The sequence below is a fragment of the Scomber japonicus genome, chromosome 5, assembly GCF_027409825.1.
Source record: "Scomber japonicus isolate fScoJap1 chromosome 5, fScoJap1.pri, whole genome shotgun sequence".
NCBI lineage: Eukaryota > Metazoa > Chordata > Actinopteri > Scombriformes > Scombridae > Scomber > Scomber japonicus.
The window spans coordinates 33,648,836-33,676,308 of NC_070582.1; the positions used below are offsets into that span (position 1 = coordinate 33,648,836).

The 27,473-nt window shown below is 37.7% G+C and overlaps 1 protein-coding gene across 1 annotated transcript; it reads right to left on the reverse strand.

Moving 5' to 3' along the window:
* On the reverse strand, positions 1 to 27,439 carry cfdp1 (craniofacial development protein 1). Its single transcript, XM_053319222.1, has 7 exons — positions 27,193 to 27,439; positions 21,981 to 22,107; positions 21,029 to 21,254; positions 18,859 to 18,968; positions 14,125 to 14,256; positions 7,057 to 7,215; positions 1 to 750 (listed from the first exon to the last, which is right to left on the reverse strand). Exons 1-7 carry the CDS (start codon positions 27,257 to 27,259, stop codon positions 660 to 662), a joined length of 912 nt encoding a protein of 303 aa, XP_053175197.1. The 5' UTR covers positions 27,260 to 27,439; the 3' UTR covers positions 1 to 659.
* Between the last annotated feature and the right edge of the window lie 34 nt (positions 27,440 to 27,473).

Sequence of the window (27,473 nt, forward strand, 5' to 3'; positions counted from 1 at the left end):
TCATCATTTATTGAGAATTTTGAAAAAGAGATACAGAATGGTGAGGGGGGGGTTGGGGGGCAGTTTTTTCCCACTTTGCACCTTTATTTGACAGAAAAACTGCATGCACACAACTACAGTAAATACAGTAAATATTGAGAGGGAAGCATGTCTGTGATCATTTGACTATTCACCAATGTCTCTTGTGTTTCCAGACGTCAGCGATGAGCACACACTTATTAACACTGATAGGAATGACCAACAAAAAGGATGAAAACGAGAGTCACGTTGAAATAAATTAGATCCTGTACCTCCTAAAACCAAAATAGTCCTAAATCAACCACCCCCAGAGGTAGCACCACTGGCAAAAATGACCTCACTTCCCAAAAACATGAAGGTTGGAGACTCTAATTGGTTGTCACAAAGATGGAGGCTCAGGAAGACGAAGTGGTACACTCAACAAGCCTCCGTTACACCAACTGTGACTATTAATATCTCCGTCCTGAAATAGACCTCCAGCCACTGCTCCAGTCACTGCTCACAGGGAATACCAACTCTGTCATTAGAGAGAGAGAGCGAAAGCAAGATACACGTCTAAACATCTGTTCCGGTCTCTGTATGTATGTGTGTGTGTGTGTGTGTGTGTGTGTGTGTGTGTGTGTGTGTGTTGTCGGTCCGTGTCATTGTTTCATGTTGCTCAGTCGCACTGCTTTTTCTAATTCGAACTGTCGGTGGTCGACGCGTTCCAAGAAGTTCTTCCGCTCCACATACCTAAACACACACACACACACACACACACACACACACAGAGCGAGAGAGGGAGGGGGACAAAGAGAGAGATTCATGTTAGACTTGCTTGAAAATACAACAGATTTTCCCACCACTAAACTACCTCTCTCCACTTCAGCACAGGAAGTAGTTACACAACTTTTCCTGTGGTGTGTGTGTGTGTGTGTGCAGAGAATGATTTAAGTCCCTGTTGTGTCTGACTGTTTTCAAATTAGCCCAATCCTTCTGCTTGGCTGGAAGTTATTGCATGTTAAGTTGTGTGATTGTGTATATATATATGTGTGTGTATGTGTGTGTGTGTGTGTGGGGGGGGGGGGGGGGGCACAGAATGACAATGAAGAAGCTCACAGTGTGCAAACAGCACAGCAGACTCATGTTATTTCCCTGGGGTCACTCGTCTTCCTCACTCACTCCATCCAGACTGAAGGATTCCTGCTCATATGGAACTATGTTTCCCTCCATTTCCACTCACTGCGTCCCAGCTGGTGCTTCATGACTAAAACCTGTGTGTGTGTGTGTGTGTGTGTGTGTGTGTGTGTGTGTTCTCCATTGGGCCTCACTCGCTGCGGCTGATTGATGTCAGCATCTTCTACATTGTGATTATTGACATGTAATGTGGGGGGAATTATCTCAATTTGCAGAATAAATGAACAGGCCATATGAAAAAAAAAAACAAAAAAAAAACCCTAACAGCTGTGGTTTAATAATACAATCCACTGTAGGAAATGCTGACAACCTGCTGTGGTTTTGTACAAACAGATAATGAAGAAGTGAATGTGATCACATATTTATGCTCCAGATACAACGGCCTGTTTCAGACGGAGGCTTGAACTGAGGGGCTGCATAAAGAGCCAGTAGAAGATAAATGATCATGCAAAGATATTCCAGTAGAAGCCCAGAATATAAATATGAACCTGGAAGTGTGCATAATATGTTCCGTTTAAGGGCAACAGTGCAATTACTTATCTTTACAAGAGTAAAGAATACAGATCATCTGCTGATGCTGAACCTCCAGTGCTGCCCATTACACACTCACTACAACTACAACCTCGAAATAAGACATCATCACTACATTTATCCTGAAAATATTTTTATGACAAAGATGCTCAGAATCCAAAGTTAAAATAAATATGTGCAGAGCAGCAGAAGATGTGCAGTGTTGATTAAATATGTATCTGGCACAGTTAAATAACAGATGGAGCTACTAAATCTGACAAACCTAAGTTTTTATCAACCATTTGATCCAAATACCAAAAGTCCTGGTTCAATACTGTTCAATCCATCAGCTTAAATGATAAATTATAGATACAGTATGAATTGAAGTTTAAGTGGAGAAGTGCTGATATTGTGATAGGATCCATTAGAGAGATGTATCACTCTGCTGGAGTTGTTTGAACTACAGAAATACAGAGTGGAGCTTCTTCCCTCACATATAATCCAACACATTCTGACATGTCATCAAGTTACTCAAAGAATGAATGTTAATTATTAACAACTGATATGATCTAGTGTCTATTATGTTGATCAGATCAGTGCTGCTAGAACAGAGAGGCTTCCAGCTGTTTGATGGTTACTGAATACTGAGAGAAAGAGAGAGAGACTTCATCCAAAACTGTCTTTTTACCAAATGATCAGAAAACAGGATTTCAGAATTAAATACTCTGCACTGCAAAGATTACATATGTGTTTGGAGTAAGCAATCAATCTTTTACAACATCTGGGCCCCTCAGGGATTTTCTAGAACAGGGATGTCAGCAGGGGCCCACTGGATAACTTTGCAAAGTATAAATATTACAGGAAAATAATCCACATTTTCACCACAGATGACTTTTAGTCGGAAATTTGATGACTTTTCCTCAAATAAAATGTGACTACAACCCATAAACAAAAGTGTCACAACTAGTAATATTTTCAACAAAATAATATATGATGTTATACTTTTGTATACTGTAGGTGCTACAAATGTTTGTCTTTTTGTTAAATGAATAGTTAGTAGTTTTAATAAGATTATGTTATAAATGAGGAATTCTTATTATGGTTTCATATAGTAAAGTGTGATAGTAGTGGTGTAAAACCTAAAACATTCTCTGCTCTCTGAATGTTTTCAATCAGCAGCTTCTGTGCTAAATCATCTAAAAAAAGAAATATAGTGGAAACTGTTCATTTTTCACAGTAAATATGATATGATGTATATTCATTTGTAGGTTATTATGTCATGGTTTTTCTAACACACTTGACATATTGGGCTGTATAGTATGTGGCCCTTGAACTAAAATGACTTTGACACTCCTGTTCTAGAAAATAAAGACCATATACCATATAGAACATATAATGGAAGCACCTGGTGATGATCTATAAATGGTCCTCAACCAACTTATATCAAGTGTATTCATGTCAGTATGTATGTAATTTATATTTAAACAATTATATATATGCATATACAAATATATATTTTTCTCTTTTTCCTTATTGTGTATTTAAGTCTTTGTTATTTATTTTATCCATCTGGGGTTTTTTGTACTTTGTATAATCTTTATGTCTTGTCTATAGGAGGTGTGTGGGTGGGTTGTGGGTGGGGGACAGGTATGTTTTGCATGGTTGGGTGGGTTATATTCTGGTGGTTATGTGTGTTCTACAATAAATGAAGATATATCTTCACCCTCAGCACACTATTCAACAACCAAATAAACAAAAACAACAATTATTCTCCTGCTCTGTTTACTTTCAAATAAAAAGGCTTCCGTTTAATTTGGCGTGAAGGTCTGCTGTATATAAACTATTAGAGAAACCTCAGACATCATTAACTCAATGTACACAAACAACAACAACTGCACTGTCCAGACCGCCCCACACACACACACACACACACACACACACACACACACACACCTTTCTCTAAAGCCGGTGGCTCAGACATGGAAGTAGCTTGAGTGTGACCCTCTTCCAGCAGCAGACACACATACACACTGGAGCCAAACGGCTGAGGATACACAATGTTTTTAATGTCTTCATGATATTATGTGTATTGTTTGTACAATTGTACTGAAGACATATTTTCACTAACTTGGACATTAAAGTCAATTCAACTAAACTAAACTCAGTGTTTCTCTTCCTGAGCTGAGTCTTAACAATAAACATAACCAAGACAAACATTATGATAGATACCACTGTTCTAGAATAGGGCTGGGCAGTAAATATAATATTGATATTACATTGATATTAATATGGTGATATGGAATAAGTGTCTTTTCCTTGCTTTTAAAGGCTGCATTACAGTAAAAATATAATTTCCTGAGCTTAACAGACTGTTCTATTATCAGCTATTATCCACTTAGTCATTATATTCACATTAAACACTGGTCATAACCCTACAGTATTGTAAAATATGCATATTGAGGTATTTGGTCAAAGTGATGGTGACATTTGATTCTGTCCATATTGCCTAGTCCTACTGTAGAACATACAAATAACTACTTTGGCTTAACATTAACATCATTAAAGCAACAAGTGATTTTTTTCCCGCCATCAAAAGGAACAACCCAATTCAAACATGGATTAAAATATTGGTCTGGGTAATAAAATGTATCTTCCTTCATGGTTGTGAGGTCTGGAGTTCACTCACCTACACAGGACAAACACCAAATAGAGCATGCTACATTCATTCTGCTAAAGTCTTCTCTGTGTTGAACAGAAAAAGAATGCATAAAGAGCAGAAATAGAATGATAGAGCAAACTGGACTGCTGCTCTTGACCGTGCACAGCCTCACTGTGGAGAGAGAGGTGGACACACACAGACCTGATTGCACACAGCAGGAGGTAGAAACCCTGCTGCACTCTTTAACCACTGTACACAAACATCAGACACATCAGAGACATCAACTACCTGCACAAAGAGCCTAAACACATGATGGCTAATAACAAAAAAACTGACTGATCTGCTGAGTGAAATACAGAAATGTCTTCTTGCTTTAGCTCTATCTCAACCCTTACATACTGTTCATATTCTGACTAATAATTGGTCCCTGCAAAAATTCACATTCATAGATTCTCTATCAGTCATTAACAAATGTTTGATTCATCTTATGGGAAAAAAGACATTCACAATCATTGTTTCATGGCCCAGGAGAACATTTTATAAATATGATTAATGTTTGAGTGTTGATTTTTGAATTTTCTTCAATAAACACAGGTCAAACATGTGCATTTGCATGTATAAAAATGTGTACCATTTTGAATATTGTGGGAAAAGCCAGGCTTAAAGAAATGTGTACAGGGTGTTATAGCTGTGAAATGTAAAAATGTATGTAAAGGTTGCTTTTGTCTTGCTTTTCTGTTTAGCTTTCACTGTAGGACAGCCTCAGTTCAGAAGTGTTCATTTTACTGAGCGGCCCTTTAAGAGGAGCAGAAGTATCCGGAGTGTCTGCTGAGATGCTGTGTGGAGCTGTGTGGGTTTCTCCTGTTTGGGAAGTGTAACTGACTAATGTGAGTATTTATGTTTAAACTGCTTGATGTAAGTGCCACAGCTTAATGTAGATGTTAATCTGTATCTGCTGGAGTTTCAGTAACAGTAAATTAGTTACAGTGAATTTGTAACATTAGCTATGTAAGCTACTAGCTAGACTAGACATGTGCTCCTCATTTTACATTGTTTACGCAATTGATATTTCTCCTTTGTTGATAATCTGGTTTATGATGGAAAGGAGATTTCTACTTACCGTAATTTACGGACTATTAAGCACACCTAAATATAAGCCGCACCTACTGAATTAATTTTTTTTTTAAATTTTGAACATAAATACGCTGCACATGTCTATAAGTCGCAGGTGCCTACATTGAAACAAAGGAACTTTACACAGGCTTTAAAGCAATGGTGCGGCATAATTTCGACCTAGCGTCATATGCACCATGAAGTCTATCTAATATAAAATAGTGGAGTTAGAGCCAGCAGCCAAATGTCTTAGTACAGGCGCTAACAGGACCACCAGTGTATCTGCTAAATGACCCCACTAATAATGCCTGGATTGTTATCAAATAGGGTCTTTACTCATAAATCGATGCATTGGAAAGTTTGTAAGTACACCAGGAGTTTATCAAAATAAACACTTACCTGATGGCTTTTACTCTGCTGCTACTGCTAAAGCTCTAAACATCGTCGAAATATCGCGCAATCTCTGAAATACCATATGGTTGCGCGATATTTCGACGATATTTACAACTTTAGCAGCAAGCATGAAGCTTGTGAAACCGGGAAAATCCATAAATGAGCCGCGTCATTGTTTAAGCCACGAGGTTCAAAGCGCGGGAACAAAGTAACGGCTTATAGTCTGGAAATTACGGTAATTGAAATGCATTCTCATTTAAATGCCTTGCATGTAACCCTAGTGTAACCACGTGTGTTTTCATTTGGTAAATAATATATATTGTATTTTTATATTGTGTTTCACAGAACAACACTTTTACCACAATTAAAGCCACATAAACCTGAAGCTCTGCTTTTCTAACCGAAGTCACACGGCCATAGTGTTGGCCTGCTCTATCCAGCACATCTGTTGAGGCTCTAGACAACTTTTATAGTACATACACATAAATATCTTTAAATACGTTCATTTAAATTAGAAGACAGCAGCTTGATCCCAGACTCCTCCAGTCTACATGTTGATGTGTCCTTAGGCAAGTTACTCAACCCCAAATGACTCCCTTAGGCTGTGCAATCAGTGTGTGTGTGTATGTGTGTGAATTATTAGAAACTCTTCCTGATGAGCAGGTTGGTACCTCACATAGCAGCCTCTATCATCAGTGTATGAATGTGTGTGAATAGTGCATGGAGTGGTTGGAGGACTAGAAAGGTTTACCATTTACATTTACATACCAAGTCTATACTTCACTATTCTTCTATTTTTATACATTTTTATGTATATTGTGTTTTTCACACTAGCCTTGGCTCTGTAATCAGCTGTCTCTCATGATAATAAAGCCCCTATGAACTGAACTGAAGTGATAAGAAGAAGGGAAGAAGGATGAAGATGAGATTAAGAGGAGGAGAAAAATGTCACCCTGTCCTGAAGTTAATTAACCATGGCACTGCTTCGTTGTCATGGACATCCTGCAGCCTTACATTAACATTGTTAACCCACACACGCTTTTACTCAATAATCTAACAAGTAAATAAATAAATAAATATATATAGAGCATTATATTAAATATTCTCTATGTTAAAGAAAAAATAAATCAAATAAAAAAAATCAAAGTCGCCCTCACAGCAACTATCACCCTCCAGCAGCATCTTACCCCTCTTTGCCTCTGTTGTGGATAGCCAGCTCCTCGGAGATGCCCTCTTCTGATTTAAAAGCGTCCCAGTCCATCTTTGACTTCTCCAGCGTGCTCATCTTCTGTTTCTTCCCTCCGATACGGTTCAGGATGGAGGACATGCCCACCGGCCGCTTGGCACTGAGAAGACACAAGAAGAAGAACCTGCATCAACATGATGAAGGACGATGCTGCTGCTGATAATTCAACATCATCCTGCTCCACATTGCATTACTGTACATGAACTAAAGCATTACATTATCTCACACTGGCTTTACTTTTTATCCACAAACTGACTTTTACACCTCACACAAGAGTAAAAACCTATTTGTGATATTTCAGTGTGTTTCTTTTCCAGCTCTTCCACTTTAGGTTTTGAAAGTAGTGTCATTAAAAACTGACTGGTGGATGGAAACACACTCAGTGATTGGAGAGATGTCACAGTGCAGAGAGCTAAGAGACAGGCAACTTCAGGCTGAGGTGGATTTATGCTGAGTTGAGGCTCCCAGCTTAGACTTGAATTTTTTTTTGTTTTTTGTTTTAGAAAATATGATTTCTGAAGCTACGTGAAGTTTTTAGTTACTACACAGGTTTAAAATAATCTTAATGAGCTCAACAGACAGAAAAGTTCATAAGAAGGTGATTTTGTGTCAACATCTGCTGAGCCACACTGGAACACACTCAGACTCATGGTGGTCTAACCTGCTCTGATCAGCTGTCATATACAGTAAACAATGCCAGCAGCACTACAATTCTACTTAAATCTGGCTTTAAGTACCTCTGAACACCCAAGTTACAAAAAAAATGTTTAAATGATAAATTCCACTATGTGACAACTGTAATCCACAGTGTTATATGTTAGGATTGCTTTGTTTAAGACAATAACACTTAGCCATTTAGTATTGGTTTAACGTAGAGTGGCAATATTAAGTTTTAGTTGTTAAGTTATTTAGTTGATTGACAGAAAATGAAAAATATAATTTTACATTTACACATTTCTCATTTCATGCTTCTACTTTCTCACGTGATAATGCGCTGATTTACCTTGTTTAAAAAACAAACAAACATATCATTATCATACAAAAATACAAACATACTGTCCTCTTTTGAATGAAAACATATAGAGTAAAAATGCCTTCCATCTATAATTTACATTTGACCTCTGCTTTGACCAATCAGTTGCATCTATTACATCATGTGCCACTTATTTAATCAGTCATCCCTGCTACCGATGTCAAAAATGACCCCTAACCCTCCATTACCCTGTAAGTGACCCATTCTTGTCATTAGTTGGATCCCTTCCCTAAAACAACATAGACTAGACGACTTCCACTGCCTTAATATTATTCTACACTCTGCTGTAATTACCAAACGTATCTATAACCTCTGTCTTCCAGTCACTATGGTGTCTAGGTGTGGTGTCACTATTGTCTGGTAACAGACCCACAACCCTTAGCAAAAAGTAGTATACTTGAAGTTCATTTTATTAAGTATGCTTTAATATAAGTATAGCAAGTATACTATGGACCATGTACTTGTAGTGTACTAGAAAGTATACTAATTTAATACCTCTTTGGACTAGATTGGAACATTTTTAAGTTTATAAAAGTATACTTCAAGTATACTCCCTCAGTTTTAGTATAAAATAAGTATACTCGTAGTACACTTGAATCAACTACTTTTTGCTAAGGGAATACATCAAGCTGGGGAACTTTACCTTGTTTTAATATCATAATAAACTCAATTTACTATGATTTTTTATGATTTGATGATATGATTTTTTTAAATATAGATTTTTCTAAATATTTGTATCATTCTTATTTTCTGCATGCATTGGTCTCAGTTTTTCTTTTTGTTTTTCTTTGTAATTTGTTCTTTGTTTTTGTTCCCTCATCATTTTTCTTTATGTTGTCACTTGTTCTGTCTTATTATCAGCATGTTAGTCAACTATGAAGCACTTTGAACTACATTCACCTGTATGAAAGCTGCTATATTAATAAAGTTGGATTGATTGTTGGATATCTTTGGGTTGTGGATGTTAGTCAGACAAAACACGACACATGATGACATCATCTCGGGCTCAACTTGTGATGACATATTTTCACTTTCAATCTACTGATGTTTTACAGGCGGAACCACTAACCAAGAAAATGATCGTGTACTGCAGTCCTGGTTAAAAAGTGAGGTCGACACTGGTTCACACACACACACACACACACACACACACACACACACACACAGCCAGTGACTGTACAGTACACAAAGCATTAAAAGACATGCTGAGGTACAGTCTATCCATCTACTGAAGCATGTGATGAATGATTGTTTATATGTCGTTCCACTCCATAGAGAGGCTGCTATGACAAGCTGCTAATGTAATGTCCCATTCACATTCACACACACACACACACACACACACACACACACACACACACACACACACGCACACGCACACACAAGGTTCATCCATTCAGAGTGGAACTGAGTGAATGCAATGTGTCAGGTGGGCTAATTTAAAAGCCTCACTGGCCTTTAACATATTGGATTGATTTAATGAGATGTGTTTAAAATGTCACAACTATAAGAAATTGATCTGTGTAACTCTCCAGTTGTTTTCTATTTAAACAAACAGAGTTCAGCCTTGTTCATTCTATTTGTGCTGCTTATTAGTCTGGTCTCATGTCTAGTCTCAGACATTACTAGTTCTGTTTTGGTAGATATTATATGTTGCACATGAGTTAGTAAAAAGTCAAGTGAGTGCTGTATGATAAAGAAAAAGCTATTAATCATTGTGTGAAAGCATAATGATGTACGACTGGAGACCACAGCAGAGCCAGCTTTTCATTTACTGCTGCATGACTGGACGCAGACGTTAATTACTGTGAACCGTTTAAACACCCGTCATTTTGGTATTTCACAATTACATACAGGCCATGAGAACCTCGCATTAATGCACCGGGATTGTAATGTGTTGATGTCTGGTTGGCTTGGATTATTCTGTGCCACCGAAGGCCAGAATTGAAAGTATTTTATATGTGGGAATACTGCAGTGTAGTAGTGAGTCTTGCTGTTTCATGATCCAACAGGAAGTCCAGGCCTGAGTCTGAACTCTCCCTCCACTCCTCTAAATATCATGGTTCTTTGTCTTGTTGTGTATCTATCACACACACAGCCAGGCCAGCTGCTGGAGGACTCCTGCTGCAGGCTCACACTTCCTTCCTGTCCATGAATAGAGAAATCACTTCTATCATTATATTACAATATTCATACATTATAATTTATTCCTCTTATCAGTTAAGAAGCACATGTGGCTCTTTTATTTTGTGACTTCTTTGTAATTTTTACCAATCTGTTTGTGTTAGGCTTTCTCAGACATGCAAAAGCCACTTAGCAACTAACAGCAAAGACTCCATCACCCCTAATTATCAATCTGGGAACAGCCAGGAGGTCTTTACCAGAGGACCTCAGATGGTGATTATTTTTAGATTTAGATTTTTTTAGATTTTTATGAGTTTACACATACAAAAATAATACAGATTATATACATATAAACATTGTGAGATGAAGGGTTAATCTAGGCAGTCTCCAGTGCAAGGATTACACTAAACAAAGGAAAAAAAGAATTCACAAACTAGCACATTTACATATATTTTGTACAATTGCACGGAAACTTAAATTAGGAGTAGTGGGTTGTTTACATAGATAATCCATAAGGATAACATTGCAGCGATTGAGACAAATTTTTTATAGTTTTTGGTTCATAAGGGGTGAACAGATCAGAAATGTATTCTCGAGCAAGACCCTGTTTAGTCTTCAATGTAATTAGTACAATTTAAAAAAAATAGAAAAACAATTCTAAAGTGAACGGGCAAACAGTGAAGAACATGTCGGACCTCTCTGAACAAGAAGAAAGTCTGCTTCATATTTATCTAAAGCAGAGGCTTTAAGAGCTGTTATCTAATATAATTGAGTTCAAGACATTTAAAAGTTTATAAAGACCTCCTGATATCCTAATTAAAGAGAGGTTTAGAATAATTGCATGGCATATGTACACTATGTTCAGAGTTATCTGTTACTATAATTATTCCTCCTGACTGACTGTGAGCTGATCTCTTCTAAACATGCCTACAGTAAAAGAGACAGTCCTCTTTATGGAGCTTCAGCAGTGTGAGTAAAGCATCTATAGACTGAAGGTGTAAGATGAGTCTAATAAAATCTTGTTGCAATGTAGGGCAGTGTTCAGTCAGATAGTGGTGAATCACAGCGTTACAATGGAAGTGCAAGTAGAGACATGACATCAGCTTGCGCCATCCATTTGTACCGCTGTCATATTTAGAAGATGTAGTAAAACAATGAACAGTGTTTGGCCACGGAGGAGCTCTATGCTACAGAAACAGCTCAAAGTGGAGGAGCTGCAGCTGGCTATGTAGTCAGGGAAAAAACGGACAACATGGAACATGGTTTTTGTAAAGTGAGCTGGCTTCATATCATGTTGTGGTGAGACTGGTTGGTTAGTAATGTTGGTGATAGCAGTGACCTGTTGTTGGAGCAGCGTCACAGTGTGATCTATGGGTGTGTAGCTGAATCATGTTTAATAAGACTCTGGTTGCTTTTCCTCCTCATTATGATGAGTTTGGGCAGATCTGAAAACAGCAACCATATTTACAAAAACAACTGCACAGAGAGCTTTTAGAGGAAGTGCTCTCAGTCCTATCACTAATGAATTCTTAACCCTTACATACATATACAATGTTTCCTCATGTGGCCCAGAATATACAAAACATTTAAATATTTCAACATTTTCGTGCAGCCGATATACATTTTTGTCTCATAATTACTGAAAAATACTGTTTTGTTCACATTTAATATGATGAATTGAAATCGTCTCCTATGTTATGTATGTATATAGTGTGAGTGTAAATGATTTTTCTCCGTCAACAAAAAGCATAAATGCTGAATAAACTCTTTAAGGACGAATCACCAATTTATCAAAGACTGATGAGGTATTCATGAATGATTTGTGCTTCAGAAATGATGTATAGAGACTAATAATGAGGGGAAATTGTGAACAGTGTGTGAGGGTTAAGCAGTTGGTTTGTGGTAGAAAAGTGATCCGACTTCCATCTGACCAATTACTACATGACACTGACAACTGTAATCAACAGTATTATATGATAAGATTGCTATGTTAAAGACAATAACACTGATACATTTTGTATTGGTTTAATGTAGAGTGGCAATGTTCGATTGACAGGAAATAAATCATTTTTCAAACTAAAATATCATTTTGGATTAACTACTAATTACTAAGACTGCAGGTTGGAGCTAAACGGATGCTGGTATGTGGATGAGGGAACTCAACAGCTGCTGGCAGCTAATTGGAGAGTGAATTGAGGTCCGACCTCGACAAGCACAACAAAGTAGGTTTCCTTCTTGAAGCAGATAGCAGCTTCTTCTTGTGTTCTCTCTCCCATTCCTAACAACACTAATGAGAGGAGAGAATGTTCTCAACTGGCTTTTACTGATACATTTTGCTTCACTTGGATTAGTTGAAGAAAGTAACAGGTAAATACATTAAAGTCTGTGTAAAGTAAGAATAAATATGTGTTCTGAGTTTGACATACCACAGAAAAGTGTGTTGTTAACCACCCTGCCAAATTTGAATGATTAAAATAATCGCCAAATATATGAAATTAGGCTTCAAAGTTGTGTAAAAATCAGCCTCTGTCTCTGCTCCCAAATGCTGTGGGCGTGGCTGCCGAGTTAACTGAAACCCCGCCCCCTACCAAGTGTCACCTGTCAATCAAAGTCACCACCTCTACCAGAAACATGGACCCTACGTCTGAGAGCTTTCTGCTTCTAACTCAGCGGCTAGCTCGGCGGCTAATTCGGCACTAAATCCTGAACACAGAAATCTTGAAACACAGTTTGTTAAGCCTAGCTCCACAATTCAAATCTAAATGGTTGAAATGCTTTTTACACCTTTTTTAGAAATACATTCATGACCTATTTAATGTGTTTAGAAGAAAATGTCTGAATTCACTTCACATAGTCTTTAAGTTTACTAACTCATATACTGACTTAGACCAGACTAAGACCACAGTTATTAGTTGATCATCAAATATTTCCCCATGTATCTCTCATTTGAGAGAGTCAGGCTGCTACTGTGAGTTACATAACTGATGTTACTATCTCAATCTGAAACAAACAAACACTAACTTCACAGGCTTCATCTGTGTGTGTGTGTGTGTGTGTGTGTGTGTGTCATAAGATACTTTAAGTGACAAATTTCAGACTAAAGAGCAGTTCATTATGGACAAAAGCTGCCTCCACAATAGGGAAAAAGGTGATCTTTGGGTCAGTGGTTAGGGTTAGTGTTAGGTAAGTAGTGGTGATGGTTAGGGTAAGTCTTCAGGAAATGAATGTAGGTCCATGCAGTGTGTGTGTGGGTGTGTGTGTGTGTGTGTGTGTGTGTGTGTGTGTGTGTGTGTGTGTGTGTGTGTGTGTGTGGATGGCACAAGGTTAATAAGGGAGTGGTGCTGATGGTTCTTTCCTGTTGTGCTGGGTGTCCCACACACACACACACACACACACACACACACACACACACACACACACACACACACACACACACACACACACACACACACACACACACACACACACACACACACACACACACACACACGACTGCGATAAATAGGAAATAGTTTGTGGACACGCTGTACTTCCTGTCTGTTGGGAGATGATTTTCTGTTTCCTGTCTGGGCTTTTTGGAGGGAAGATGTGCATATCCCCAAACAATTTATTGCCACAACACAAGGTATTAAAATAGGATGGGGGGGGGGGGGGGGGGGGGGTACACGCACACAAACACGCAGTACATAAAAAAGGGAAATTCAATTCCTTTTTGAATAATGTCCATATTCTCAACAAGACCCTGCAGTGTAATATATCAACAAACAAATATATTGGCCTGATCTTGATTTCTAGATACTGGTGTGGGGTGTGCGTGTGTGTGTGTGTGTGTGTGCGTGTGTGCGTGTGTACCTGGGACCAGGAAGAGCTCTTTGGCTGGGAAATGGCACATCATCTTCATCTATCTCCTCCTCCTGGTTTGTGTTCTGCTGCTTCAGGAAACTCTTGGCTTCTTTGGAGTCTGCTGATACTTCTTTATTCACCCTGACAGAAAGAGAAACAGACACACACACAGACACACACAGACACACACACACACACAGTATTAGTAGTTTACAGCTAGTACACAGTACGATACAAACAACTGGACACACCTTCCACTTCCCAAAGAGTAAGTGTGTCCAAACTTTCAGAAACTCTCATTGTTGAACTTACAGGCTTGGAACAAGGTCAACTTTAAGTATGATGACTGATTGATTTCAAGTTATCTGCTCCTGCCATTGATTATGTGATGATTGATTAGTTAGACTTCTGTCCTCTCTTTTTGACCTGTGTTGACTTCAGAAACAGAATGAATATAAGCTAAAGGACGCTGATCTGGGCTTAGTTTTAAGGATTGGCATTCACTAAAACGAAGGTGATACTTTCTTTACATTCTACTGTGCTTCTCTCCTTTACCACAGCCAAAATAGGTGACTCTGAATGTCATGGTCCTGCTTGGCAACATGAATGGATTCACTAAACTCACTGATTACCACCTTGGTTCTACTGGGTCCAGCTGTTCTGTCCTCTCCATGACTTCATACTCCACAGGGAGCGTTTCAGTGCAGTACTTTCACTGAAGTCACGCCAGCCACATTTTAAATTGTTTAAACAGTTGCACTCCTACTACAATAATTGCAGTAGCCTCAAGCAAAGCTGAATAAGTGCCTTTAGGCTACCGTAATTACTGTAGTAGCATGATGACCTGCTTAGATGTTGTTGATTTGGTCATTTTTTCTTGATTTTTTCGTTGACCATATGCTCTATGTTGCTTCTGTGTCTGACTTCCTGCCTGGCTCAATCTTTTCTGTGCAGCTTCTGTCAAAAATAGAGCAGGGGAGTATTTTTTTTTAGAAGGACAGAGCAGAGAGACACTTCTGGGTTTGCTTCTTAACATGCTGCGGTGCATCTGGTGCAATCAGGTGCACTGACTAAAGTGGTCATGATGAGCTCCAGCAGCTGGAACGTGACGCAGCTTCACCCAGTGGGATCAAACTATGAGACTGAAAACGTGGGAAGGCTGTGGCTCAGGAGGTAGAGCGGGTCGTCTACCAATCAGAAGATCGGCGGTTTGATTCCCGGGCTCCTCCAGTCCACGTGTCGAAGTGTCCTTGGGCGAGATACTTAACCCCAAATTGCTCCCAATGACTGCTGTGAATGTGTGTGAATGGTTAGTCTCGCTCCTGATGAGCAGGTTGGCACCCTCTCATCAGTGTGTGAATGGGTAAATGTGACTTCAAGTGGTCAAAAAGACAAGAAAAGTGCTGTGTGAATCCATAGACTTCAAGTTACATAAGATTTCACATACCACCTATAAATTCTTAGGCTCACTACAGCATGAAACAAGAAGAGAAAGGTAACACTTTCAGTTCTTCTCTGCTCAAACGATGATGCTGAGAAGTTCAATCAAACTCGAGCTGAAATTTGTCTCCTCTTCATTCAGACAGCAATTCTTCCATCGTTCAAAAGGTCTCACATTGCATCATCCTCATCTTTTTTTTCTTTGCAGTAAGAACAGCAGTATATACTCTAGTAGTTGTAGTTATGGAAATGCACTGATTAGTTTTACTAGCCTAGGCTAAGTTTCTAGCCTAGGCTTGCAAGAAGCATTTTTGGGGCTGTACATATATAATCTTGGTCAATTCTGGCACATTTAAATTAAACTGTTGATTTATTGGCACTGTTCCTGGTAAATACATTTATAAAAATATAAAAAATGTAATACATTTTAATCCAAAAGTCAAGGCAAGACTACGGTCCATCAAAATATATCTAATCTAAACAGCTGCTGAGCCCATTCTGCATCTAAACCTATGTGTTATAAAGTAAATAACACACACACACACACACACACACACACTCACACACACACACACTCTGTCCGTCTCTCACAGTGGGGTAAGACCATAGACTGTATAAAACAAATGGACGTAACATCCGTGACGTCACCCATTGGTTTGTGGACTGCTGCTCGGAAGCCAATAGTATCGAATCTAGGCAGCGCCATCTTGAAAATTTCAGGTGCATGCCGGGAAAAAAAGAACACGGATTCTACTTATATGGGCATGAGGCGGAGTCATGGACGGAAGTATGGGCGGGACCAACGGCGGAGCGGGGAGGCTGCGATTGGTTGCGAGGGCTGGATCTCAAGGACATTGGTCAATCAACCTGTCAATCACAACATAGCCACATAGCCTGCTTTATCGTCAAATATAAAATCAGAGAGGTCAAAATTTCACAAATGAACACCAGACTGCATTGAAGAAGGCTTTAAACTAGCGATTGAGACCATAAACACATTTTGAAAACGTTTACTGAGGTTAGAAATCAAGTGAGAAGTTGGTGAATTCTCCATTGACTTGTATAGAGCCGGAAGTCTTTTTGAACACAAAACGATCGCCCCCTGGTGGCCTTTTGATAGAATGCAGCTCTAAGTTACTTCTGCATTGGCTTCTTTTCAGAGGACAGGAACTCCCCGCCTGGGTAAGACAAGTAGGCTATATAAGGCACAACCGCTGCATCCTCTGGGAACATCAGCCCAAGCACAGACTCCACAACCACTTGCATCCATCATGGTGGCACTGAAAGGCCTCCTCTTTTATGTATGCTAATTATATGCAGTCATAATTACACAGAGCGCACAGCTCCGGAGATGATGAGGAAAAAGCACTTTGAAATGGGCGAGTCTCATATCAGACGACACAAAGATATCCGAGTGGCCACGGAGACTAGAGAGCTAACAGCAGGATAAGGTGATTTTCTGCTTCTGGTGATTATTTGGGTCATGTTGCTGAATTTACTGAAAATACAACCTTGTGATGAGTATTGTCTACAATGATCACGTCACACATTAGAGCCAGCAGCATTTATGGTGGCTCTGGGGATACTTTACTGGCATACACGTGCTTATCTTATGCTTCTGTAATTACAGTTCATGCAGCCTCATGCATAATCAATCTGATGAATTACAGCCACGATCATATTTGGTTTTGTGAGTGGAGCCTACTCAGATGTAAACATTTAAGGAGGGCCGTGACTCACTCCACATAACTAAGCATGCTTTATGGCTGCAGGGGTGTGGCTGTCGGTGTGATATACACCGTGTTCATCTTACACAGTGGTAATTAGACTGTGTTCATGGGAAGCAGTCATCTGTTTATGTGACTTTTAGTGAAGAAATGTTATGAGATATGATAATTACCCCAAACTCTGTCCCAGGGGTTCCCTACATTGTTCCCATTTAAAGCTCTATATAATTAAGGCGTGGCACAACTGCTGATAATGTAGAATATATTTTTAAAGGTCTATACTGAGTGGTGTGATAAGAGGTCTTGGGGGCTTTAAAATCTAAAGGATTCATCCTGAGGGGAGCAGGAATGTGTTTGGTAAATATCATGACAATCTGGCTGTTCTTGATGTTGACATGTGGTTTACAAGAGATCATTTTGAGTTGTTGAGGTCAGGGAAGGATATTGATGTCAAATTCCATGGATGACAATAAACATACTCAGCAAAGGATTCTGGGGCAGTTACAATATGTAGTCATAGTCACCGTATCACTTAAAGAATTACACTTGTATCTCACCACAACGAGCCGACAGTGTTCTGTCAATAAACTGTACTTGAAACCGTCTGCTTCATCCACACTGCATCTGTGTGTGTGGCACCACCTACTGGCTGATGTGAAAATGGCAGGATGACTAACCTGAGATCAGCATCAGCATCAGCAGCTTCAGCATCAACTTCACTCACTCAATAACCTCACAATATGTCAAATCCTTTCTGTTGTGGGATACTATGGGATTGTACTGGATGGGAAAGCAGTTGCAAATTATCATTAGCTTGATTTGATTTTTTTTTTTTTTGAAAATTTTATTTTGAACATGAAATATACTTGGAGAAATTTGAAAGGAGAAAAAAACCCCACAACAAACAACCAACAACAGCAGATAAATAAAGCATAACACAATACATGTTCAAAAAGGAGTGGGAAGAAGTCAAGACTTATCAAATCCCATCCATTCGCCCTATTCGAAGAACTTGCATGTCTAGCCCGCTTCCTTAAGAATACTACTACTAATAATGGTAATCATAGTAATAATGATAATACTAATAATAATGATAATAATAATAAAAATGTTTTATATAACATTTACACCTATACGTATATATATCTACACTCATAGAAAAAGACAAAGACTATCACCAAACGATAACAAAACACAACATAGACAGAAACACCCTCCTTTTAACACCTCGTGACTGCCCCCCTCTGCATTTCATCCCTGTAACCCGTGAAAACATAATCTTTGTATTTGGTTTTAAACAGTTTTATGTTTGGACTCCTCACCTATACCGTTCCACAGTCCCACCCCACTTGATTGTTTTAATCAAAGTCACTTACTTTGAAATTCTTCGGAAAAACATTTTGTGATGTTGAAAAAAATGAATCTGCTGCTTACATGTTTCAGAAGATGTTATATCATTCTAAAATGTTACTCTCATGTTGCTTGATTGTTATGTTATCAGTTGGTACATTATATCATGAATAGGCAGATAGGTAGTGAAACTGTCTCAGAATATGAGGATGATTCAGAGTCATACCTGACTTCTTCTCCAGCGAAGTCAAAAATTTTAGTGATGGTGACTTTAGCAGGTTGTGGTTCTTTTGTTTCTGTTCTCGAAGGAGCAACCTTTGTCGCTGAAGAATCAGCCTGAGGATTTAAAAAAAAAATCAACTTGAGAAAAAGATGGAATTAAGAGAGACACAGAGAACTGGGCTGGGCTGTATTCTTAATCATATTTGACATCAGTGGTGTCTAAAGTCAGGGGCCCATGGACTTGGTTCCTTCAGAGGACTTGAAGGCGCCCTCTAAAGATACTGTGCTGTAAAAACTGTTCTGTATTTTGTGTATGTTTGGGTTTGGGACCCTGTGTGTTTAAATTTAGAACATGGTACCCTCTGTATGATTGGGTTTAGAACATAGTACCCTCTGTATATTTAGGTTTAGAACATGGTACCCTCTGTATGATTGGGTTTAGAACATAGTACCCTCTGTATATTTAGGTTTAGAACATGCCACCTTCTGTATATTTAGATTTAGAACATGGTACCCTCTGTATGTTTAGGTTTAGAACATGGTACTCTCTGTATGTTTAGGTTTACAACATTGTACCCTCTGTATGCTTAGGTTTAGAACATGGTACCCTCTGTATATTTAGGTTTTGAACATGGTACCTTCTGTATATTTAGGTTTGAAACATGCCATCCACTGTATATTTAGGTTTAGAACATGGTACCCTCGGTACATTTAGGTTTAGAACATGGTACCCTCTGTATATTTAGGTTTAAAACATGCCATCCTCTATATGTAGGTTTAGAAAATGGTACCCTCAGTATATTTAGGTTAAGAACATGGTACCCTCTGTATGATTGGGTTTAGAACACTGCTTCCTCTGTATATGTAGGTTTAGAACATGTCACCCTCTATATGATTGGGTTTAGAACATGGTACCCTCTGTATGTTTAGGTTTAGAACATGCCACCCTCTGTATATTTAGGTTTAGAACATGGTACCCTCTGTATGATTGGGTTTAGAAAATGGTACCCTCTGTATGATTGGGTTTAGAACATGGTACCCTCTGTATGTTTAAGTTTAGAACATGGTACCCTCTGTATATTTAGGTTTAGAACATGCCACCCTCTGTATATTTAGGTTTAGAACATGCCACCCTCTGTACATTTAGGTTTAGAACATGGTACTCTCTGTATGTTTAGGTTTAGAACATTGTACCCTCTGTATGCTTAGGTTTAGAACATGGTACCCTCTGTATGATTGGGTTTAGAACATGGTACCCTCTGTATGTTTAAGTTTAGAACATGCCACCCTCTGTATATTTAGGTTTAGAACATGCCACCCTCTGTATATTTAGGTTTAGAACATGCCACCCTCTGTACATTTAGGTTTAGAACATGGTACCCTCTGTATATTTAGGTTTAGAACATGCCACCTTCTGTATATTTAGATTTAGAACATGGTACCCTCTGTATGTTTAGGTTTAGAACATGGTACTCTCTGTATGTTTAGGTTTAGAACATTGTACCCTCTGTATGCTTAGGTTTAGAACATGGTACCCTCTGTATATTTAGGTTTTGAACATGGTACCTTCTGTATATTTAGGTTTGAAACATGCCATCCGCTGTATATTTAGGTTTAGAACATGGTACCCTCGGTACATTTAGGTTTAGAACATGGTACCCTCTGTATATTTAGGTTTAAAACATGCCATCCTCTGTATATTTAGGTTTAGAAAATGGTACCCTCTGTATATTTAGGTTAAGAACATGGTACCCTCTGTATGATTGGGTTTAGAACACTGCTTCCTCTGTATATGTAGGTTTAGAACATGTCACCCTCTATATGATTGGGTTTAGAACATGGTACCCTCTGTATGTTTAGGTTTAGAACATGCCACCCTCTGTATATTTAGGTTTAGAACATGGTACCCTCTGTATGATTGGGTTTAGAACATGGTACCCTCTGTATGTTTGGATGTAGAACACTGCATCATCTGTATATTTAGGTGTAGAACATGGTATCCTCTGTATGTTTGGATGTAGAACATTGCATCATCTGTATATTTAGGTGTAGAACATGATGCCCTCTGTATGTTTGGATGTAGAACACTGCATCATCTATATATTTAGGTGTAGAACATGGTGCCCTCTGTATATTTGGGTCTCAGTTAAATATTGAATTTACAACATAGTTACCGTCTGTGTGGTGCTGGACTGTGAAGCCGGTGTGGACTCTTTGGGTCTGGATCCAACGTCAGACAAGAAACTGGCCCAGAGGTCATCTGACTTTTTCTTCTGTTTTTCATCATCATCCTTCTTTGTGGGTTTTTCCACCTCTTCTTGTGGTGGTGGCGCATCTTCTGCTTCCTCTCCATCCTCTTTATCCTCTTTGTCTACTTTCAGGACTCCTTGCTTCCTCTTTCTGTAGATTTTTTTTTTCAAGGATAGCAGAGAATAAAAGGATATCATCCCTGGTGTCACTTCCTCTTTTCAACAAAAAGCTTCAGGTATTTGTTTTATTTATTTGTTTTTTATATTTTATTATATGTATGCAAGCTTGATTAAAAATAAAACATGGTGTACAAGAAGCAAAATTAGTACAGAATGTTATAACTTTAATGATGTGACATGAAATTTCAACTATGATCTGATGAAGAATTTATGAAAAGCTGCTGCTAGTGCCTGCTGATAAAATGCTCCTTTTATCCAGGATGTTGGAGAGAAGTCCTGTTCATGCCTTTGTCCCTTTTCTGTGATTAAAAGTGTTCATTAATATGGTTAGACTAATTTCTGATCTATATTGGCCAAAAGCCAAATATAATAACTAAGGATCATATTACATATTATCATTATACAGTATATTATACCCTTTATGAATTCATTCAAATGTGAAATTATGAGAACTATACATCAGGGTTTCACTATCTTGTCCCTTTATATCCAAACTGTAATAAAAAAAAAAAAAGATCAGCTGTCATTGCATGTAGGATGCAAATCCACAAGTTGAGAAACTGGTTGATGTTCTGTGTGAGGGGCTTTTCTATAATGTCAAAAACAAACAAAAAAAGCCAAAAAACACATGTCTCACACGACAACAGGGAAATCCAGATTTTTGAGAATGCTGTCCCCCTTTCAAAAGCCCCCTCACCTCATACCGATGTCCTTTTTCTTCTTCTTCTTCTTGGTGACATTGTCAGGATGTGGGACGTCATCACCCTCATGCAGGGGGTCTTCCTTTTCACACTCATTAATGTCATCCTCACTGAGGTTATCATCTGAGGAGACAGAGACAAGAAAGCAGAGACAATAAGAAGAATAGAATGTGAACACAAAGCAGATACAGACAGACTAAGCAATAATGTAACATTATCATTACAATATTAAATATTAATATAATATCTTTATAATTATTTGATTGAAGGGCAATTTGGTTTGCAACGAAGTACCAACATGCATATCTCACATGCCAACAACACAATAATATAACAATAGAAATAATACAAATAAATACATACACATCACAGTTTAACCGGTGTAACGTTCCCAACAAGCTCGCCTACAGCTTGTTTAAAAACCTAATGGCAGATGGAACAAATGATTTAAGATACCTGTTTGATTTGGCTATACAGGGGAAAGTATACACTGAAAAAAACAACTCATAAGATTTACTTTAAAAATATATCGTAAGTATTTGCTTATGATTTAAGTAAAATTTAATGCTGCAATATCAAGTAACACTCACTTGCCAGTATCAAGTACATTTTACTTAATAACAGTTTTGAAGATATTAAGTAACATTTACTTAATTACATCCACGTTTGAAGTTATATTTATTTAAACAAATTAAGTAAAGTCTACTTGTTTTTCAACATCATTTTACTCAATTTTAAGTAAATATTATATATCTGTAGTATTTGCTGTTATGAAGTAATTTAGTAGATTTTAATTATTTTCTTGTGCTTGACATTTTAATTTAATTGGTTGCATTACGTTACATTACTCACTCGTTTTCTTTTGATAAATGTTACCAAATAAATGTAACCAATACTCTAATGCATTTAATATATATTTATCACATATCACACAACTATATTACAATGCAATTAAACTGTTTATTTTTCATTTTAAACAGTTTAACAAACAAGAACCGTCAAAGTAAATCCACTACTATTGTGGATTGAATTGCCCAATCTTTTAATGGGGCAGCCATAAATGTAACATTGGCATGACTGACATAAAAAGAACAAACAGACAGTATTACACAGTATACACATCCAATATACACTATTGGGGCAAAATATTAGGAAAACTGCCAATATAATGCACTATAATGGTAGACCAGCACCATCCATCACAACTTCAGTAATAAACATAAAGTCGAATGATCACCTTACTGACAATGTAAATAAAAACTGAGCATGTAGAAGCTTAACAAAAGTAGAAGCTGGCAGAGCTGTTGTACTGGAAATAAATATTGCATTAGATTGTGCAGGTGTCCCAATACTTTTGTACATGCAGTACAGATTTGGAATAGTGCTTTTCAAATATGCAGTGAAAAACGTACAACCCTCTGAAACAGAGTTTCAACATTCATTACAGAAATATAATACTCAGATATTCAATAACGTTTAACTTCACTTTCAATCAAACTACTATCCTCTGTTACCTCACTTGCCTGACTTGAATGTGTCTGGAATACAGTATTTTTAAAATCTTCAATGCAGTGAGGATTGTGCTTCCTACTTTTACGTGAAGCAAAAGTTGAATATATATTCGTACTGTAGTCACAATCTTTAAAAACAGAATTAACAGTTTCGTGCTTTTTCAGATGAGTCCCGAGGTGTTCAAAATATTGCTTCTGTGTTATAACTACATGAATTACATACAAGACACGAAAATGAAACTATCTGCCCTGACTGTTGAGTCTGTGTATGATGAATTTCTCCTCGACCTCCTCTCCCTAGACCTCAACTCCAACTGTCCACAAAGTCCACTGGCTCCTCCAAAGGGCACCCTGAAAATGAAGAGACACAATTTGTGGTATTAAAACAATGGTCTAAAATACTCAGTCACAATTTTAATATTACGTTATAATGGATGAATAAGGGAAAATAACAAAACAATATCATATCATGCATACATTATTTTGTACTTGCCTGAATGATGAGAATAATGTTCTGTTCTGATTTGCTTCCTGTTGATAGATAGAAAAATATTTTAATAAGACTTCATAAGAAATAAACTGTATCATGAACAAACACAAATGAACATTTTGTTTTGTCTAGCTAAATAAAACAATTAACACATGACAGATTTATAGAACTTGTAATGAACAACTGATTCTACAAAAACATGAATTCTGAGTAAAATAATAAACAGACCCTGAAGATTCATAAAAACAGGGTCTGTAGGATAATCTAGTCCAGATTTGAGAAATCAAGGGTCAGTGGTTTTTAATCTGGACCTGGTCTAATGAGGTATACAGTCCAAAAAAACAAACAGTGAAATGTGCCTTTATAGCATTTTCACAAATAGACATATCTTGCGTCAAACTACATGCAGACTTATATATTATCACAAATTTAAAACAGAACGGTAATATCTTACCTGCGAAATGACCGTTGTACATGCTACACCTTGCTCTGTGATCCTGTCACGTCCGGAGCAGAGCCATTCCTGTTGTACTGTGCGCATGCGTCGTGCATGCGTTTCAAGGTTTCAAAACGCTACACTTTCAGAGTAAAGTGTTATGTCACTATACATTAATAGACAGTCTCAGAATCACTCGGACGCTTTCAGCTCAGTCGGACATTTGTTTATTTTCCAGCAGGCCCTACAGGAAATTACGTCATTCTAAAGGAACATTACACCTGAACTCTCACTGCACATAAAGTTGATGTAGTATTTCTAGGTCTATGTACATACAACTATTAAACATTTAAATAGTATGAGGAAACCGAAGTAAAACTTACCCTTCCCCCATAATTCATGTATTACGTTAATAAAATGTTTAATTTTACTTAAGAAACTCTAGTTCTTACTGAATCTTAAAAATACAAGGTAGAAATTATGACAGTTACTCTAATAGAGTTTACTGCACCAAAAAGTCATTTTTTTCAGTGTACCTTCTCTTAGATGGGAGAAGCTGAAACTCTGCATGAAGAGGATGGAGACGGGTTTGTGAAAATGGCCTTTGCCCTCTTAGTGGCTCTAGCTTGATACAGATATTCCATCATTCAGGCTAATGCCAATTGTTTTTTGGCAGAGTTTGACCACATTCCTCAGCTTGTTCTTATTTGAAATGCTGAGGTTACCAAACCAACAGATCAAAGCAAAAGTTAAAATGGACTCAATAAAAGATGAATAAAACCTTTTAAGAAGCTTTTTGTCAACATTAAAACACCTCAGTGTACTCAGATAAAACAACGTCTGATTTGCTTTTCTACAGATGGCATCTGAGTTGGTCTCAAAAGACAGTTTATCATGCAGGATGGAGCCTAAATACTTATACTTAATATGCTATACCTTTGAAAACGGTTTGGGCTGTGTCAGGTGGATTCTTACGGAAACCAAGAAATATGTATTTCGTTTTCGACACATTGAGTTGCAGGTAAGAGTCATCACACCTTCTACCAAAATAGTCAAGGACAGGTCCATGGCCCACCTCATGGTCCTGCAAGAGGCTGACAACCACGGAGTAATCAGCAAATTTAATTGTAAACCTTGACTCGAACATGCTCTTACAGTCATTAGTGTAAAGCATGAACAGTAGAGGTGACAAGACGCACCCCTGGGGTGAGCCTGTGGAACACAACAGGGTCTCAGACAGGGTTTCATTAACACTATTATTATGTTGAGATGGTATGCTCTTATGATCATTCTAAAAAACGTTGTTATCCATATTTTGAGTAACCTGTAATTAAAAACTAACACAGTTCACATTACTGTTTCACAAAGACTGATTTCATATAATGTGTGTCAAACAAATAGAAAACGTATTCAAAGAAAAGTAACTTAACAGATCAACTGTAAGACAAATTTCCCAACAGACCTAAGTTCATTTTCATTTCTTCCCTCTGACTGATATTATATATGACATCATTAGATTATTAATAGTGAAGCATCAGTGTTAGAGCAGCATGTTACTGTTGTAGCTGCTGGAGGTGGAGCTAGTTTACACTACTTTATATACTGTTAGCTAGTTTATACTACTTTATATACAGTTAGCTAGTTTACACTACTTTATATACTGTTAGCTAGTTTATACTACTTTATATACAGTTAGCTAGTTTACACTACTTTATATACAGTTAGTTAGCTAGTTTAGTCCAGTGGTTCCCAACCTAGGGGTCGGGCCCCTCCAAAGGGTCAGCAGATAAATGTGAGGGCTGGTGAGATGATTAATGGGAGAGGAAAGAAGAAAAAACTTCTGATACACAAATGTGTGATTATTGCTGAAATATTGGATCATTTGAACATTTATTGAAATGAAAGCATGTGAGAAGTTTAGAGGGAAAAATCACTATTTGTTGGAGCTGTTAACAACTCATAGACATCTGAAATGTGAGCCTGACTACACACTGCTTTTTGGTTTCAGCTTTAACAATGTGTTGTATTTTAAAAGCTTATTATATTATCCATTGTGTCAAATCTTCATCTGAAAAGTAACTAAAGCTGTCAAATAAATGGAGTGGAGTAGAAAGTACAATATTTCCCTCTGAGATGCAGACAGTAGCATCACATGGAAATACTACTGGACATTACCTCTTGTAAGCAACATATATCTTATTAACAAGTAGAACATGACTTTCACACATCACTGTCCAACACTGATCAAGTGTATGGACTGAATATTAAGTGGTTAAAATAACTAAAAAAACAACATAGGAAGTTACAACTAAACAATCATATTTTATGAGTGCATAGGTCCAATATTTTCTCACAGTGGACATATATCACCTTGTTGTTAAACATAGTATAAATGCAGCTTGTTTCAGTTGATTTAGAGGTAAATGAAATGAGTGACCAAAGAAAAGTTAACCTGACCGTGGTGGGAAGACACTTAGTAACAATTAATTAACAAAAGTGGGCAAGTAACATAATAACGGTCATTAATAAAGTACATAACACATAAGAGTGACCAGAGTGAAGCATGTAGCATGTAGACATACAGCTCACAACATTAATACACTACCATGAAATATTCACACACTGTGGTTAGTTTATCATGTTTAATGCGTGCTATAAATGTGTGAGCTTCACCGTATGTGATAACAACAACAGTAAACTCACTTGTAGAGGTTTATAATGTGCTACAACGTTACACTGTTTACATTATACGAGCTGCTTCCGGTCCTCACCTGACGGGACGTAGTCTTCATCTTCATGAGATGAATATCCATCAGAGTCATAGTCAGAGTAGTTCATTGTTATGGAGGAACAGCTTCACACTGATAGTGAAGTCAATGAAAGGCGCCACTATGTTCCCTACTAACGCTTTCACAACGTTACACACGCTGCCGCACTGTCGAGAAAAGCCTCTTCTCTAACAAAAGGAAGTTAAAATGATGTTGTATCACTTCAGTGATGAATAAGAACACATTTACTGACTGCTTCTCTCTGGAGCTGTTTAATGTGGAAT

What these genes read in the sequence shown, in the direction of transcription:
- cfdp1 (XM_053319222.1), bottom strand. Translation starts at nt 27,259, where the DNA reads ATGAACTACTCTGACTATGACTCTGATGGATATTCATCTCATGAAGAT. An exon ending in AGTCCAGCACCACACAGACG is followed by an intron (nt 18,969 to 21,028) that starts GTAACTATGTTG and finishes TTAAATCCTCAG; the next exon opens with GCTGATTCTTCAGCGACAAA. An exon ending in AGAGCTCTTCCTGGTCCCAG is followed by an intron (nt 7,216 to 14,124) that starts GTACACACGCAC and finishes GTGTCTTCTCAG; the next exon opens with TGCCAAGCGGCCGGTGGGCA.